Here is a 17,843-nt window from a genome sequence, read left to right as displayed (position 1 = left end):
AAGGTCCCCAAATTAATTGAAGCAGTGTAGATTAATGTTTTGTCTACATAGGTTGTTATTTGAATTTTCCTTTTAAAGGTTCATTTCCTTCAGAATTAAAGTTGACTCTAAACTCAACTCACAAATTCCTCTCTGGCAGCTTTTGGTTTTGGGTTCACTCCTAGGGCAGACATGATTTATTTTCCTGTGCAGAACCCAGAAATGTAATTTCAGCTTGGGCTTGGAATAGTGCTTTGGGACACTAAGCAGAAGTGAACAATGGAACTTAGGTGGACATGAGTCAAATAAAACCAATCACATTTTCTCTCAGCTCTCCTTTATAGCATGATGAACCTAAAGTGTTAGTTAAGATTCCCTTTGCTGTCAATTGCTCCAACTTTAGCAAAAATTTTTGGCACAAATCACCAGCTACATACTGCCAGAGGTGCTCTCTGGGAATGGAGTCTTTTCATGGTGGTATTTTGATTTTGAACTCAGTGCTCCTATTTCAGACTTGCCTCTAGTTGGTGCAAGTTGTTCTTTAGAATGAGGCTTTTCTCAAAATCACTTTTCTGTATTTTTAATACTATAGAAATGGAGCTTTTTGGTGAGAGTGGAAACTAAGTATATCTGGGACTGCAAAAGTTTTTTCATTTGTAGTCTGCATGGAGGAATGGAAAAATGCATCTCCCGTTTCAATTTCTCTGCTGTCAGCTTGATTGTGGGGATTTGAAAATAAGCCTGTTTTTTTGAATTCTGCTCCCGCCGCCCCAACCCAACCTCAGTTTGCTATCATTTGGGCAGGCTGCTGGAGTGCTAACCTAAAGCACTGTCATCCCAGAGGTCTCAGAGCTAATTAGTGGTTGTGTTGGTGGGAACAGGGGTGAGTGGTTAGTGTGGCCCAATAAATGCAGGAGGTGAGACTGAGGGATCTTTTCTGCCCTTGTGGTCCATGACTCAATGTCTGGCTTTTGATGCATCCCAGGAAAGATCCAGTTTCATTTCATGACTTTTTAAGCCCTCAGAGAATGGTTGTAAGGTAGCTTCAATAACAGATATTTATTGATTAACTTACAGTTACATACTATGCTAGGTGCTATAAGAGACACAAAGAAGAAATATATCAATTCCTAATCTTTGAAGAATGGTCAAATTCACTAGGAAGAAATAAGAAAGTCAACACATAACCACAATAGGTGTTAAAAAGTAGGAATGATCATGAGTTTGAAAGAAGCATGGATAGGAATTGGGGACCATCTAAGTCAGGGGTACCCAACCCCCAGGCCATGGACTGGTAGCAGTCCATGGCCTGTTAGGAACTGGGCCTCACAGCAGGAGGTGAGTGTCGGGTGAGCGAGCGAAGCTTCATCTGTATTTACAGCCGCTCCCCATCACTCATTACCACCTGAGCTCCACCTCCTGTCAGATCAGCGGCGGCATTAGATTCTCATAGGAGCACAAACCCTACTGTTAACTGCGCATGCGAGGGATCTATGTTGCGCGCTCCTTATGAGAATCTAATGCCTGATGATCGGAGGTGGAGCCGAGGCTGTGATACTAACGCTGGGGAGTGGCTGCAAATACAGATTATCAATAGCAGAGAGGTGTGACTGCACAGAGCCCATAATAAATCAATTGCTTGTAGACTCATCAAAACCCTATCAGTGAGTGGCAAGTGACAATGAAGCTGCATCTTATGGAGTAGACTGGACATAAGCAACACACTTTGGGTGTCACTGTCTCCCATCACCCCCAGATGGGACCATCTAGTTGCAGGAAAACAAGCTCAGGGCTCCCACTGCTTCTGCATTATGGTGAGTTATATAATTATTTCATTATATATTGCAGTGCAATAATAATAGAAATAAAGTGCACAATAAATGTAATGTGCTTGAAACATCCCAAAACCATTCCCCTGCCCTCTGGTCCTTGGAAAATTTGTCTTCCAAGAAACCAGTCCCTGGGCTTCCCTGGTGGCGCAGTGGTTGAGAGTCTGCCTGCCGATGCAGGGGACACGGGTTCGTGCCCCGGTCTGGGAAGATCCCACACGCCGCAGAGCGGCTGGGCCCGTGAGCCATGGCCACTGAGCCTGCGTGTCCGGAGCCTGTGCTCTGCAACGGGAGAGGCCACAACAGTGAGAGGCCTGCGTACTGCAAAAAAAAAAAAAAAAGAAACTGGTCCCTGGTGCCAAAAAGGTTGGGGACCACTGATCTAAGCACTTGTTTGGATGAGGGGGGAGATTGAGAAGAATTAACTCCTATTTTAAAATCTGAGTAGTGGGAGAATGTGGGGACTGTTGACAGAGATAAAGAAATAGGCTAGAGATGGTGGTGAGTTTGAGGTGAGTTTTCCAAGTGAAAACATTCAGCAGTAAGACCTAGGAGGTCAAAATGGAGTTGGTAGGGGCTAGAGACTCAGATTTTGAGTCTTATTTTTGGTTGCCTTGGAAATGTACAAGTCTGTAAGGAAAGTGTGTGGACTGAGAAGGCCAGAGGGTCTGGATCTTAAGTCTACACTCAAGAAAAGTGATGAGGAAAAGGATCCAAAGAATGAAGGTGAGAGAAGGGGATGTGTAAGAGTTCGTAAGAAGCTCTGCCATTATAGCATCACTGAGTCAGGGGGTGCATTTTAAGATTGTACCTTTGACTCAACTCTATATGCCTCTGTTATAGCGCCTGCAATATTATACTGCTCTTACTGTTTTATATGCTTATTACCTCGCCTAATACAGTCTCAGCCTCTGGGGAATTGGGAACTGGCCTTACTTATTTTGGCATTCCCAGGACCAATTTTAACAAATGATGGTTATTGAATGAATGACAACCTGGAGACTGAAATGCAAATGATAATTGCAGAGAGTTAGTCAGAAGTTTTGAGGTCATTGGAAATCTTCTAAAATGGAGTTTCTCTATAAAGGAGAGAAGAAAGCAAGAGGTTAAAGAGAAAAGTGGATATTGAGAGAGGAGTAAAAGGAGGAGTGGGAATAAATTACTTATTCAAGGTTTTGTACAGGTGAAAAATGGGGGGACAGAAAGAGAGAGACGGGGCAGCAGGGCAGTAGCTTTAGGGACAGAAACTTCATTCATGTGACCAATCATAGAACCTTGGCTAGACAAAGAGTTAAGGTAGCTGGAAAGGGGTTTGTTAGTGAACTGGGTTATTTAGGAGTGGTTTACTCTTTCAAGTTATAGTGGAGAAAAATTAAGTGAAATGGCTGTTGGGAATGGGAGAGAAGGGAGATTGGAAGTTACATTCAGAGAGTGGAAGTACCAGTTTGAGATCTTGGAGTTGGAACAATGAGTGTCTTATAATGAAATCCAGAATGTGAGTCTGTTTGTGATAATGAGTGGATGTGGAGGTCTGTTGAGTTGAGAAAAGTAAGAACTCTTGGCTCAGATGACCTTATTGGTCCTCAACCCAGATGTTGATTTCATGGGAGATGGGAGAGCAAAGAATGAGAGGAACATAAACCATGTGCTTAAGTAATTCAAGGAAGTGGAAGTTGGTCCACAAGGACAATAGAAGTGAAATGACTTAAATTATATTTAGTGTTTAGTGTTTTTTTAATTTTAAAAGATATACATGTTTAGAATAATTTGGATTTGGATTCATCTCTCTACTTTTTTTCTGTCAAAAATGAAAGTATATCCTTTTATGTAAGGTAAGGAATGAGCATACTTCTCTTAATCTTCTCTTTACTCTCCAGATTTTGTTCATGTGATCTGGGATTTTAAAATTTATATTATAGTATTATTATTACTGAAATTTAAAGGCTTACCCATGTTCTTTAAAAATTATTGCTATGTATACTGTTTTAAAATCCAATTTATAACACTTTAGACTTAGTTCTCTGTATAAGTTGTTCTATGCTAACTACCAGTACATTTATATCACAACCTTCTCATTCCTGAGTTTTTTATTTTCATTTACTTTTTCAGTTAAATGAGTAATCTTTGAGATTTTTTTTTACAGGAAAGTGACATGTTGGCATATCCTCAGAGCTCTTGTATATTTGAAAAATATTTTTTTTAATTTAGTTGCCTTCATACACAAATGACATCTTGTGTAGATACTGAATTCTTGGGTCACAAATTACATTGTTATGAAGTTCCTAGGCATTGTTCCTTTGCTTCTTGTAATGAGTATTATAGGGAAGTCCAATGTCTGCTCAGTCATTCTCTCTCTCCCTTTCTGTCTCTCCTTTCACCCCTCTCCTCCCTCTTTAAAATCAGAACTTTAACCAACATTGGTATAGGTATATTTCCTATTATTTTTTCCTAGTCTTTTCGAGCCCTTTGGATATGCAGACTTAGGTCTATTCTCACCTCAGGAAAGATTATGTTTCTCATTTGTTTTTTTTTTTTTTTTTTTTTTTTGCGGTACGCGGGCCTCTCACTGTTGTGGCCTCTCCCGTTGCGGAGCACAGGCTCCGGACGCGCAGGCTCAGCGGCCATGGCTCACGGGCCCAGCCGCTCTGCGGCATGTGGGATCTTCCCGGACCGGGGCACGAACCCGCGTCTCCTGCATCGGCAGGCGGACTCTCAACCACTGCGCCACCAGGGAAGCCCTCTCATTTGTTCTTGTGTCTTCAGGAACACCTATTACCTTTACACTAGGTCTTCATTCTTCCTCATAGCTAAAATCTTTTCTCTGTATATTTTAATCTGCTTGTTTTTGTTGTTGTTGTTGTTTTTGCGGTACACGGGCCTCTCGCTGTTGTGGCCCCTCCCGTTGCGGAGCACAGGCTCCGGACGCACAGGCTCAGCGGCCGTGGCTCACGGGCCCAGCCGCTCTGCGGCATGTGGGATCTTCCCGGACCGGGGCGCAAACCCGCGTCTCCTGCATCGGCAGGCGGACTCTCAACCACTGCGCCACCAGGGAAGCCCTCTCATTTGTTCTTGTGTCTTCAGGAACACCTATTACCTTTACACTAGGTCTTCATTCTTCCTCATAGCTAAAATCTTTTCTCTGTATATTTTAATCTGCTTGTTTTTGTTGTTGTTGTTGTTTTTGCGGTACATGGGCCTCTCGCTGTTGTGGCCTCTCCCGTTGCGGAGCACAGGCTCCGGACGCACAGGCTCAGCGGCCATGGCTCACGGGCCCAGCTGCTCCGCGGCATGTGGGATCTTCCCGGACCGGGGCACGAACCCATGTCCCCTGCATCGGCAGGCGGACTCTCAACCACTGCGCCACCAGGGAAGCCCTGCTTGTTTTTTCCTTTGCATTTCACAAGAGCCTCCTCAGTTTTTCCTTCATAACTGATTTTTCTTCATTGTCAGTTCTGTCCTTTATCATTTTCAATTCTGATTTGTATTTGAACGGCATTCTTATATTTTTTTAAAAAAATTTTATTGGAGTATAGTTGATTTACATTCTTTTATTCTTATAGTATTTACTCATTGCATCTAGGTCCTCTCTATTTCTGTCTTTCTCTCAGCCCACCCCACTTCATCAGAGTATGATGCCCTATATTTTCATTTCTTTTGAAAACCTACATGTGTGTAAAATTCTTTAGAATACAGAACCAATTCTTTCTATAATGTACTAGTTTCTGGAAGTGCACATTTTTCACAAATATGCTTTTCATCTACATCTTAACTGGTACCTCTACATCTTTTATATTGAAAAATGTTCTAATGGACTCCAGGTTGTTTTTTGTTTGTTTGTTTTACTCATTCTGCTCATTAGTAATGGCTTGCCCATAAATAGAGTAGGTTGAGTCTCTTTGTAACCCCTGCTACAGTTAGTTTTTTCTTCCAGGGAAGTGAGGGGCTCTTTATGTAAACTGTTTAACAGCCCGGCAGCCCAAGGAAGTGCAAGAGCCAGAGTGTGGACCTCCTAGCAGGGAGACAGAAGTGTGGCACCATTTTCTTCTCTGTGTGGAGAAGCCTCTGTGCCAGCATCAGCTTTCTGAATACCTGGCATTGGCACAACATCCATCACTCCCATATAGTGGCTGAGGCTGGATGCTCTTTGGTACTGTTGCATCTGGAATTTGCCCCAGAAGCACCACAGACTTTCTTGTTGCTATAGCAGCCACAGGAGCCCTGGGACTCCTCAGTGCTTTAAATTATTGTTGACCTGGAAGGATGGGATGGAGTTCAGTCCATTCTCCCCGTAGCAGCATGGTGGGCTTTCTGAAACACAAATTGGATTGTGTTGTTTCTTTGCCTAAAGTGATTCAGTAGGTCCCCCTTGTCTTTAGATAGAGTTCCAAGGCTCTGAGTATAACTCCCTCTCCAGCCTTTATCTCCACTGATGCATGCCTTGTAATTGAACCACAGTGTTTTTATTCATTGCCTCAAATAAGTCACATTTTGCCTTCTGTTCAAACCTGTACACATACACCTCCTTCTGCCTGAAGTACCCTCCCCACCATCCCCCTTTCTACACATCCTCTCACATATGTACACATTCTTACACAACCTGGTTAACATATAAAGTCTCTCTCCTTCTTTCTCTCTCTCCTCTCTCTCTCTCTCTCTCTCTCTCTTAACAGTAATTTACAATTTATTCAGCTGTAATGCACTTATTCTGACTTTAAAGTAGCATCACGTGGCATACTTTTTTTTAATTTTATTTATTTATTTATGGCTGTGTTGGGTCTTCGTTCCTGTGTGAGGGCTTTCTCTAGTTGCGGCAAGCGGGGGCCACTCTTCATCGCGGTGCGCGTGCCTCTCACTATCGCGGCCTCTCTTGTTGCGGAGCACAGGCTCCAGACGCACAGGCTCAGTAATTGTGGCTCACGGGCCTAGTTGCTCTGCGGCATGTGGGATCTTCCCAGACCAGGGCTCGAACCCGTGTCCCCTGCATTGGCAGGCAGATTCTCAACCACTGTGCCACCAGGAAACCCACGTGGCATACTTTTGAGTCCATTCATGATATTACTGTTGCATTTATCTCCGTCTGTTTTATAGATCTTTGCACTCTCTGGCACGAGGGCATCATTCTGGGTTTGGAACACACAGCAGTGAACAAATGGATAAAAGAACCTCAGAAATAGTTACAGCAGGAGACCATTGTGATCTTAGAATATCAAGACATATGCTGCCATTACTGTTAATATTTGGATGATAAATTTTTGTTGTAAATGCAACCTTAGGTGGTTTGAAGGTGTAATCTGTAGGAAAGTGAATTGTCAAAAAAACCCACAGTGCCTTGGTACAGGCTGCCATTAGGCCATAATCTTGGCTTGCCAATGAAACATAGCATCCCCCACTGGACCCGCAGAACATAGTTCTTCTCTGTTCTGCTCTGTATTCCTAAGGCAATATGTATCTATTAGAGCACTTCTTACCCACTATTATAACTATTTATTTGGTTGTAAAACCCTTACTTGTCTGTACGTTCTGGGTACAATCCACAACTCTTTTGTTTACCATTTTAGTCTCAGGTCAAGCCTGGCATGTAGTATATACATATTTGTTGAATGAATGAATAAATGAATGAATGGAGCATTAAATTTTCCAGTTTGTTCCTGGCCCAATTTCATGCCTCCAAATTCAGGGCTATTATTGGGTGCTGTCAGGGTCTCTTCTCCTTACTTCCCTGAGATACTTTAGTATCTTTCTTCAGTGTGGACCAGGTCTGTACTATGTCTGTAAATCTGGACTAATTTTGATAGTATTACATTTGACAATCAGTGTAAGCACTCATCACAGTGTCTACTACCTAGAAATAGCTGAATAAGTCTATGCTTACTATGTGAAGTCAGTAGCACCATTAGGAAATAAAGGAAAGAGTGATTCTTTGCCTATTTACCTTCATGCAGATGGAGGCAACTGGAAGAGGAGGACCTCTATTGAGGAGGGCTGCCCGCTGATGGGATGTAGTCTTTAGGGAAATCTTGGGTTTCATTTGAAGAAATAAGGTACCCCACAATATAGAGTCACCCTTGAGACACAGTTGAAGGATTAAGGTCAAAAGGCAGGATGAATTTGGTGTGGAATAAATGAGATGGAGTTCAGCAGCTAAGGAAAAGGGTGGAATGAGAGGCATGTGTATTGATGGGGGGATGTAAATAAGGGGGTGATGGAAAGTTTGGGAGTATGAATAGGATAGAGACACCCTAAAGGTGTGCGGGAGATGAGTTGAAAGATGATTATTATTTTGAGGTTAGAATGACTTAAGTGAGAGAAGACAAGGGCAGATCAAATTTGTTTAACAAATATTTTTGATTACTTCTCAAGAAATATTATTAGCTGGGCACTGTGCTAAGTGCTAGGGGTTAACTGATGAAGTAAATGGTACCACCCATTTCTCCATGGAACTTACAGTCTAGTAACACAGACATAAAGCATATTATCTGTAAGATTTTGAACTATAATAAGTACCTAGTGGGAAAAGTAGAGGTTATTAGCATATTAACAGAACTAGTTGAGTTTGGGGTAGGTATGTACTGTCTCTTTCAGCTATGGACGGTGGGTGTGAATTATTAGGGGATGGTTGAGCCTAAGAGTGCTCCAGGTACAGGGAACAGCTTGTGCAAAGACCTGTAGGGGGGAAAGATTGTGATCATGTTGAGAAAGGATAAAAATAAAAAGCCAGAGTGCCTGGCACGAGTGGTATTTCAAGGGGAGAAACTGGAGAGGTAGGCAGAAAATGTAAATAGAATTTAGAATTTTATCCTAAGTGTAATGGAAGGCATCAAAGGGCTTGAACAGGCACATGGCACAATCCACTGTACATGATGAGATTAAGTTGGTGACTCTTTAGAAAAAAATAACTGAGCAGGATGCAGGGAAACCAGGCTTTTGAGGAGGCCTGAAAAAGATGATGGTGTATAGGATTCATGGGAATGTTCACTGAGATTCTTGCGTTTATCTGCATGTGTATCCTGCACACCTACAGGATCCCCTTAGCCACTTGTAACCCTAACCTCATATATACATGTGTGTGCTTGTACGTGGGTGCACGCACACAGCCTCTCATTAGGCAGACCCTGTAGACTCCAGTGTTTGTGCAAAATGTTTCAACCATCTTTCGTCCTGGGAAGTTGTAGAATAGTCAAGCTTGTCCCCTGCCCTTCACTTAAGGAGCGGAATGGAAACTCTCCTGTGTGTAGAGGAGAAGGTTTGTAGCACAGAGGTTACAAGAATGCCCTGCTATGATATGAAAAGAGGAAACTCCCCAACTCAGGAGCCCGGGTGACTGCTGGCTGGAAGCGTATATTGGAGACGGAATTCTCTTGACTTAACCAAAGAAGAGGAGGTAGCAGGGTCAGGGCAGGGGTCAGCCAAGCTCATTTTTACATGTTCCTCCCGTGGTGATTGTTGTTGCTAATGAGAGTTGCTCCTTAGCAGGGCCGTTGATGTGGTGAAAGGTTCCCCCCACCCCGCCAAGTTGAGAGGTGACTAGGAGGGGAGGGCTTCTTCCAGAAGTGCTAAGGCTCAGCGACCATTTCTTTTGTTTCCTTTTTTCCCCTTCTTCCTCTTGTTTCCCAGTCACTTGTAACTCCAAGTCAGATTGATGGTTTGTTTGTGATGTCCTGAGAAAACCATAATGAGCTGTTTGTATCCAGATGTCTTGCAGCTCATAAAATGGTGTCTGTTTAGTGGTCCTAAGCTCACATGGGTAGAACTTGATGCTCATGAGGCCCAGGTCACAGCTTCCATTTCAGTACAGTCCTGTTGGGTTCACTCTGTTATATTTTCTGACACAGGCACTGCCCATAGTCTTACTCATTCATTCTTTGCTTTTAAGACCATAGGACGGTACAATAAGAAAAGATCATTATGAAAGTGACCCCACTCCTACAAAATCAATACCATGTGCTTATTTTTCTTGTTTTTCTTTTTTTAATAAATTTATTTTTTATTGAAGTGTAGTAGATTTACAGTGTTATGTTAATTTCTGCTGTACAGCAAAGTGATTCAGTTATACATATGTATACATTCTTTTTAAAATTCTTTTCCATTATGGTTTATCATAGGATAATTGAGTATAGTTCCCTGTGCTATACAGTAGGACCGTGTTGTTTATCCATCCTATATATAATAGTTTGCATCTGCTAACCACAGACTTAACTGCACCCCCGTCCCCCTTGGCAACCACAAGTCTGTTCTCTGTGTGTGAGTGTGTTTCTGTTTTGTAGATAGGTTCATTTGTGTCATATTTTATTTATTTATTTTTAATCAAAGTATAGTTGATTTGCAATATTCTCTTCCCTTATAGGTTATTACAAAATATTGAGTACAGTTCTTTGTGCCATACAGTAGGTCCTTGACATCACTAATTATTAGAGGAATGCAAGTCAAAACAACAGTGAGCTACCACCTCACACCAGTCAGAATGGCTGTCATCAAAAAGTCTACATATAGGGGCCTCCCTGGTGGCGCAAGTGGTTGAGAGTCCGCCTGCCGATGCAGGGGATACGGGTTCGTGCCCCGGTCTGGGAGGATCCCATATGCCGCGGAGCGGCTGGGCCCGTGAGCCATGGCCGCTGGGCCTGCGCATCCGGAGCCTGTGCTCCGCAACGGGGGAGGCCACAACAGTGAGAGGCCCGCATACCGCAAAAAGAAAAAAAAAAAAAAAAAAAAAAAAAAAAAAGTCTACATATAATAAATGCTGGGGAGGGTATGGAGAAAAGGGAACCCTCCTACACTGTTGGTGGGAACGTAAATTGGTACAGCCACTGTGGAGAACAGTATGAAGATTCCTTAAAAAACTAAAAGTAGAGCTACCATATGATCCTGCAATCCCACTCCTAGCCATATATCCAGAGAAAACGGTAATTCGAAAAGACACATGCACCCCAATGTTCATTGCAGCACTATTTACAATAGCCAAGACATGGAAGCAACCTAAGTGTCCATCGACAGATGAATGGATAAAGAAAATGTGGTACATATATACAATGGGATATTACTCAACCATAGGAAAGAATGAAATAATGCCATTTGCAGCAACATGGATGGAACTAGAGATTATCATACTAAGTGAAGTAAGTCAGACAGAGAAAGACAAATATCATATGGTATCAATTATATGTAGGATCTAAAAAAAGATAGAACTGAACTTATTTACAAAACAGACATAGAAAACAAACTTAAGGTTACCAAAGGGAAAGGGGGGGAGGGATAAATTAGGAGGCTGGATTAACATATATACACTACTATATATAAAATAGCATACTTGTTCTTAGTTGTATTGTCTTCATTTGTAGCACTGCTTAGGCATCTTGCTCTTCCCATACGTTTCTCAACCCTGCCCTTTCCCTCAACAGTCATTTTGAAGACTAACTTGAAGTGTTGTTTTCTCACACCCCAATGTCCTTTTCAGCACTTGATGTCCGTTTTTAATTTTGTCTATTTCTAATTCTTCTTCCAATGTGGACAATGTAAATGTGGACAAGTCACTGTACCTCTCTGGTCCTAGTTTTGTCTGTTAAGATGAGCACATTAGGTTGAATCTAAGGTCTACTTCACCACTGATGCTAAGTGTCTGGTACAGAGCCTGACCTGTAAACCGAGGTGAATGGCCAACAAAGTCCTTGCTGTCATGGAGCTTATAGTCTAACAGAGACAGACACTGCAAAACACAAATGAATATAAAATTACACCGTTTGATAAATGACAAGACAGACCGAATGGAGTAGGTGTAATAAAGGAGAAAAATGAGGAGTGTGAGCTTGGAGGTCTACTTAAATTATAAGGAAGGTCAAGGTATGAAATATTAATTAGCCATATGAATAAGAGGAAGAAGGATATTTGAGGTGAAGAGAACAGGATATGCAGAGGCTCTGAGGTAGGAAAGAATTTAATGCTTAAGGAGCCAACAGTAAGCCATTGTGGCTATAGAGTAAAATATATGAAGGAAAGATAGAGATTTGAGATATATTTAGGAAACAAAAGCTATCACCCAGAGAATTATCAGTATATACAGGTGGCTCTAAGTGTTTAGGGTGTCAGCCAAGGACTTGGTAGTGTAGCATTTCATACCAAGTTAGTACAGACTCATAGTGGCAATAGAGAAAGTAGTTTCTAGAAACAAGTGGTTTCCTTTCTAATAGGAGATGGGAAAAGCCTAATAGCCCACTGCCTTAGTCCCAATGTCAGATGCCAGTAGCCTGCAATACCTGGCAGGTGAAATTAGTAAGAGGGATAATTGATGCCCTCAAAAACTTGCCTAACCGAGCTCTGTGCAACATATTTTGGGAGTCCACCAGCAGAGTTTGTGTGCTGACACATGCTGAGACTTGTTTGGATTGAAGGTGTAGTAGCTAGGTAGGGCATGGAAAGAACGCAGCTCTTGCTTTTCACCAGAGGCTTTTATATGCTAGGTAGCTCCTAACTTAGTGCTTTCTCCTTCTCTCCCTACTAAAAGAAAGTCATTTGCTTTTAGTCCCTCCTGTATTCTACTGGCAGACTAATGTTCACATGCAACTTTGTTCCTACCTTCCCCCACCTGAGAGCCTCCCTTTGCTTGTTGTATCAAGTTCAGAATTCATATTAGAATTCAAAGCCTCAAATGGTCTCCAGCCTTTTCTCTTTTCAAACCCCAACTGAGAATAGACTCCAGTCATTTTGATGTCTTCAAGACCTGACCCTACCAACCTGAGTAAGCCTTCTTCCTGCAGCCCAGGCTGACGCTTTCTTGCCATGGAGAGTAGTGGGAAAAGCTGAATGACCTCAGACAATGGACCCAGCCCTTCTAGTAGATCTCCAAGAAACTTTCCTATTTCAATACTTAGTGACTTTTTGTCTTTATTCATTTCTACCAAGGGTCTTCTTTTATTGTCTCATGCTTCCATGCCTTCTCTGTGTGCTTTAAGACCCTAGGATCAGGGACTTAGTCTGTAGATCTTGTGGACCAGACCCAGCACAGTTAACTGTGCTGCAGTAGAAAGAACAGTAGTTTTGGAGCCAAATTGATCTGAGTTTGAATGATAGTGCTCTGACTTACCAGTTTATGACTCTGGGTGGGGATGGTGGGGTTGGTGGTTACCTAACCTTTCTGAGCCTCACGTTTCTTATTTTTAGGCTTCTGCATTGGTTTCCTCCTTTGCCAAGAGGGGTGGTGACATGAAGGAAGCGCAGTGTGTTGGCAGACTTTCCACTGGGAATTTTGGAACAAGCAATTTAGTGGCACCCTGGTTACTGTTTTGATATTCTGAATGTAATGACTGGTTGCTAGAATTGGAATGAGGAAAAAATTCTGGCATAAATATGCCTGGGAAGGGTTTTGTTCTGGAGAAATATGCCTGAACCTTAGAGAAAAATGATCCATTCTATAAAAGATTATTTTTAAGCCAGTATTCTCTTGACTCTGTAGATTTGATTTCTCTAACAGTATCTAACACCAAACACCTAACGTATTTGATGAAGGTATCTAACCTTCAAAATCAACCTCATTAGAAAAACAGTCAACTGTACTCAAAAAATACATTTGATTTTTGGACAGTAATTTGAAGTCATAATTTTTCCCAGTAATTTGATGGTGCGAGTCATGATTTTAATCTTCACCTTTCCTGTCCTGTCTCCTTCCCCATGCCTTTGTGTGCTTGGGAAAACTGAGATGCACAGAGATTGTTTTGATATGGTGAGATTCACACCTCAAGTCTTTGTTACGAATTTGAGACTCAGCAGCTCTAGTTTAAATCCCAGCTCTCCTACACTCCCTGCCTCACAACAGGCAAGTTATTTTACTTCTCTGAGCCCGTTTCCTCAACTATAAATGAGATAATGATTGTGACAACTCAAGCACAATGCCTGGTTCATAGTATGAAATCAGTGACTCTTGGTTTCCTTTCCCAAGAGAACAAAATTTTCATTCCAAGCATTGTTTCATTAACCTAGTCTGTCTTACTACAATATTTAAGTGTCTGGGTATTATAATGCATACGAAATACATATGAGATGTTTTAAAATCACAGTGTCTTATACTCAGAATTATCACAGAGCCAATAAGGAAGAAGAATAACACCCAAATTTCTCACATTCAGCAAGTCAGTTTGGTTTGACGCTAGCACAGTATTTGAGTCATAAGTGTAAGAGACAAGACTCTCAGTAATTTCCAGGTTACAGAAACTCTTCACCTGCTTCTTGGTTATGTTTTCATTTCTAAATCCCACCTGCATCTTAATTACACACCTGTCTTTAATCTGAGGTAGCATTTCTGCCAGTAAAGTAGGGGAGCAAAGCTTTCTATACTAAATGACATCGTCTACCCTGGGGAAATGATCGCTCCTGTACTCACTCGCTCACTCACTCGCTCACTCACTTTGTATTCGTTAATACTGCAGGTTGCAATTGACAGATCTCCATCTGAAATTAGGGAAACCTGTTGGAAGGGACGACATCTCTCAGAATGGCTGTGCTCTTGAATGGACTTATGAAGAGTCAGTCATTGAGAACAATTGGAATCAGTAACCTGAATGCCACCAGATTCTATTTTTCTTTTCTGTGTACTTCTGATTCACTGTTATCCTTTTGTGTGTAGACTGGTCATGTTATTCTTTTGGTCCATGTGGTAGAGGGTCTCTAGTCCAAAAGTTTGGAAAAGAGACACAGTGACAGTTTGTATAAGATGCCCATCCTGGGTCAGTCAGCTGTGACCAGGAAGGCATGCCTGATCATGTAAAGACATGGTGGCTCCTTCAAGAATTATATGGATGAAATGGGGTGTGGAGAGCAGCAAAGAAGCAGGATCCTGAGCACAGAGTTCCAGAGATGCCCACACACCCATTCTGCCGTCTTAGGTAGAGGGATATTAGCTGGGAATACAAAAAATATTCCTGAACTGAGGTTGCTTGCAGCCAAGTGATGGGAGATTGCTGTGCAATCAAAGAAGTGCAATAGAATGATGTTGGTTCTGTAATAATGGATGTATAGGTTAGATAGGAGTAAAGAATAGGTTGTCAGTTAGGTTGGATCAGACACAGCTAGCTTCTGTTAGCAGTGATGGCTACACAGTTGGGCACTTTGCAGACTCTGAAAATACTTGAGCCAAGTTGAATTGTTATCTGGGGACTAGGTATAACCTTGGCATTTTCTGAGTATAAAAGTCCTGTGCTTTGTCATTAAGAGGCCTCTTCATCAGAGTGCCTTTTTGAGTTATTCAGTGAGGTTTTTTTTTTTTTTTTTTTTTTTTTTGCGGTGTGCGGACCTCTCACTGTTGTGACCTCTCCCGTTGTGGAGCACAGGCTCCGGATGCGCAGGCTCAGCTGCCATGGCTCACGGGCCTAGCTGCTCCGCGGTATGTGGTATCTTCCCGGACTGGGGCACGAACCCGTGTCCCCTGCATCGGCAGGCGGACTCTCAACCACTGCGCCACCTGGGGAGCCCCAGTGAGTTTTTTACAAGGAAAGAATTAAGGACACCTTGAGGTTTTTTGGGTTTTAGCCACTTGTCATGTTCTGTTTTAGAGAATCCATATGATCTGAATATTCATTCCCTTTGGTAGCTCCCTAAACTGGTATTAAAAGACCTCTGATAAGAAAGATTCATCAGTTTGTTTTACAGCTCAGATGGCCTGGCTTGCTAATCACAAATTCCTTGCTTATAAGTCGATTGTCACTGGGCCTAAGAGCCTTTGCCATAGTCCCCGATCCTTGCTCTCATAGTGACCTGCAGTCCATTCAGAAGTGGTCTTATTATCATCCTTCAGGTTGCTTTTTTAGGCAGAACAAACTGATCCTTTTCCATCTTCTATTACATTAGGTCGGCTTCCCACATCTCATTCCACTAATCCAGTATTTGCTCCAGTCTCATCATCTTGGCTTGGCCTTTCACATTCATATTTTACCATGGCTCTTATTGTCCTTAGTTCCTTAATTTCTTCTCTCTACCCTTGCTTGCCCTTACCATTATTATTTTTTTTTTTTGCTGTACGCGGGCCTCTCACCGTTGTGGCCTCTCCCGTTGCGGAGCACAGGCTCCGGACGCGCAGGCCCAGCGGCCATGGCTCACGGGCCCAGCCGCTCCGCGGCATGTGGGATCTTCCCGGACCGGGGCACGAACCTGTGTCCCCTGCATCGGCAGGCGGACTCTCAACCACTGCGCCACCAGGGAAGCCCTTTACCATTATTTTTAATTAAACCTTTTATTTTGAGATAATTATAGTTTCACACAAAGTTATAAGAATTAACAGAGAGATACTGTTTACCCTTAACCAAGTTTTCCCCAATGGTAACATCACCTTGCAAAACTACTATCCAGCATCATAAACAGGATGTTGACATTGATACGGTCAAGATATAGAACAGTAGCCCTAAAGCTTTTATTTTTAGGTTGCTTCTCATTATTCTTGTCCTTACTCATCTCTTAGACTCTTCTCTCCTTGCTCTTCTCACTTATGTATTCATTGTCCCAGGGATTTAACCAAATCAGATTTAAGGAACTTGTAAGACTCAATTTTCTCTTTGATAGGTTGGCTAGATTTCATGGTGTCAGAGTTTCTAGGGATGGCAACTTGAATTCTCTAAATTATTTGCCTGGAATAACTATATGGATGTCTCAAGGTGGCCTTAAAATTCATGTGAGGACCTGGTCTGCTGTGAGTTCATTTTGCCTCAGTTTCAGGCAGGTCACATGAGGGTGAAGAGTATTTGGGGGCTGGTATGGTACTAATCCTCTGAGACTTAAGAGCCCTAATCAAAGGCGCTTTTCCCCCCAAAGGACAGTTCTGCACAGAGGATGTGGATGAGTGCCTGCTGCAACCCAATGCCTGTCAGAATGGGGGCACCTGTACCAACCGCAATGGGGGCTATGGCTGTGTGTGTGTTAATGGCTGGAGTGGAGATGACTGCAGTGAGAATATTGACGACTGCGCCTTCGCCTCCTGCACTCCAGGCTCCACCTGCATTGATCGTGTGGCCTCCTTCTCTTGCATGTGCCCAGAAGGAAAGGCAGGTAAGGCCAGCGGAAGAACAGAGCTGGAAATGAGGGAAAGGGCTGGGGAGCAATTGGGAATTCTGCCTCCTTCTCTTTCATCCCTTACGGGGTATGTCATTTTAATTTCCATCTGTAGGAACGTGCCTCTCAAAGCTGTTCTGGAAATGTAATTAGCCAAAGTGCTGTGAAATTAGTCTTCTTCCTTAGGACTTTTGGCTCTCAACTCTGTGTACCTCAGTTTTTCATCCCCCCAAAATGAAAGTTAGCAACTATTGCCTTGGGAACATCTATAGCCCTCCTTAAGATTTTAAGCTGAAAGGCAACTCCGAAATTAAGATGAATTTCTCATAAATTAAGACAAAATTACTCACAAATGGATGCAGGCAGTTTATTTTAAGAAGAAATAATCCATTTACTCAGAAAAAGTTGGCAAGAGGGAAACAATTAAGTGCATTCCAGCTCTCCATATTGTCCTCTAAGGGAAGGTTTTTACCAACTGCAAAGTTAACATTGCTCTAGCCTTTCAGTTTAACAGCTTCTGGTTCTAGGAATAGAGCAGTGAAGGGAGGAATGTGATGGAAGGAGATTGCTTAGTGAGAGAACTTTGTGCCTAGCAGTTTTGAAATGTTCTTATATCTATGCCTTTCCAAAAGCCCCACCTCCAGCTTTGTAGAAGAAGCCTTAGTCACCTCTTCTTAAGCTAATTTCAGACTGGAAAATCCAGTTCCCATGTGAACTATGCAGAACATGGGGCCTAGTAATATCTTCAGAGTCCTGAGGGCACTTGAGCCAGGAATGTTGACACTATTAAAAAGCTGCCCGAGTATAGGCTGATGATGTTAGGCTGTTTTTTTCTTCTGAGGCTAGTGAAATGCAGGTGGCCCCAAGATCATCAGGTAGCATGATCTTGGGAAAGTAGGTTGCCTAATAAAATACAGGATGTATGTAATGTTTGGGACATATAGTAAGTAATTATGTGTTGTTTCTCTGAAATTCAGATTGAACTGGGAGTCCTCTATTTTTATTTGTTAA

General features: G+C 42.4%; 1 protein-coding gene and 1 pseudogene across 2 annotated transcripts in view; one reads left to right on the top strand and one right to left on the bottom strand.

The window, feature by feature from the left end:
• NOTCH2 (notch receptor 2) overlaps positions 1-17,843 on the top strand; it is a 191,339-nt gene that overhangs the window by 107,278 nt on the left and 66,218 nt on the right. Inside the window, exon 6 of the mRNA XM_082615947.1 lies at positions 16,596-16,829. Within this exon, the coding sequence (XP_082472073.1) occupies positions 16,596-16,829 (234 nt within the window). The remainder of the gene's footprint in view (positions 1-16,595; positions 16,830-17,843) is intronic.
• On the bottom strand, positions 6,807-7,186 carry LOC309800804 (ubiquitin-conjugating enzyme E2 D3-like; annotated as a pseudogene). Its single transcript has one exon. The product of its transcript is annotated as a ubiquitin-conjugating enzyme E2 D3-like (transcript).

Source organism: Mesoplodon mirus, assembly GCF_964341445.2.
Source record: "Mesoplodon mirus genome assembly, chromosome: 3".
NCBI lineage: Eukaryota > Metazoa > Chordata > Mammalia > Artiodactyla > Ziphiidae > Mesoplodon > Mesoplodon mirus.
This window is presented reverse-complemented; position numbering and strand designations above follow the sequence as displayed.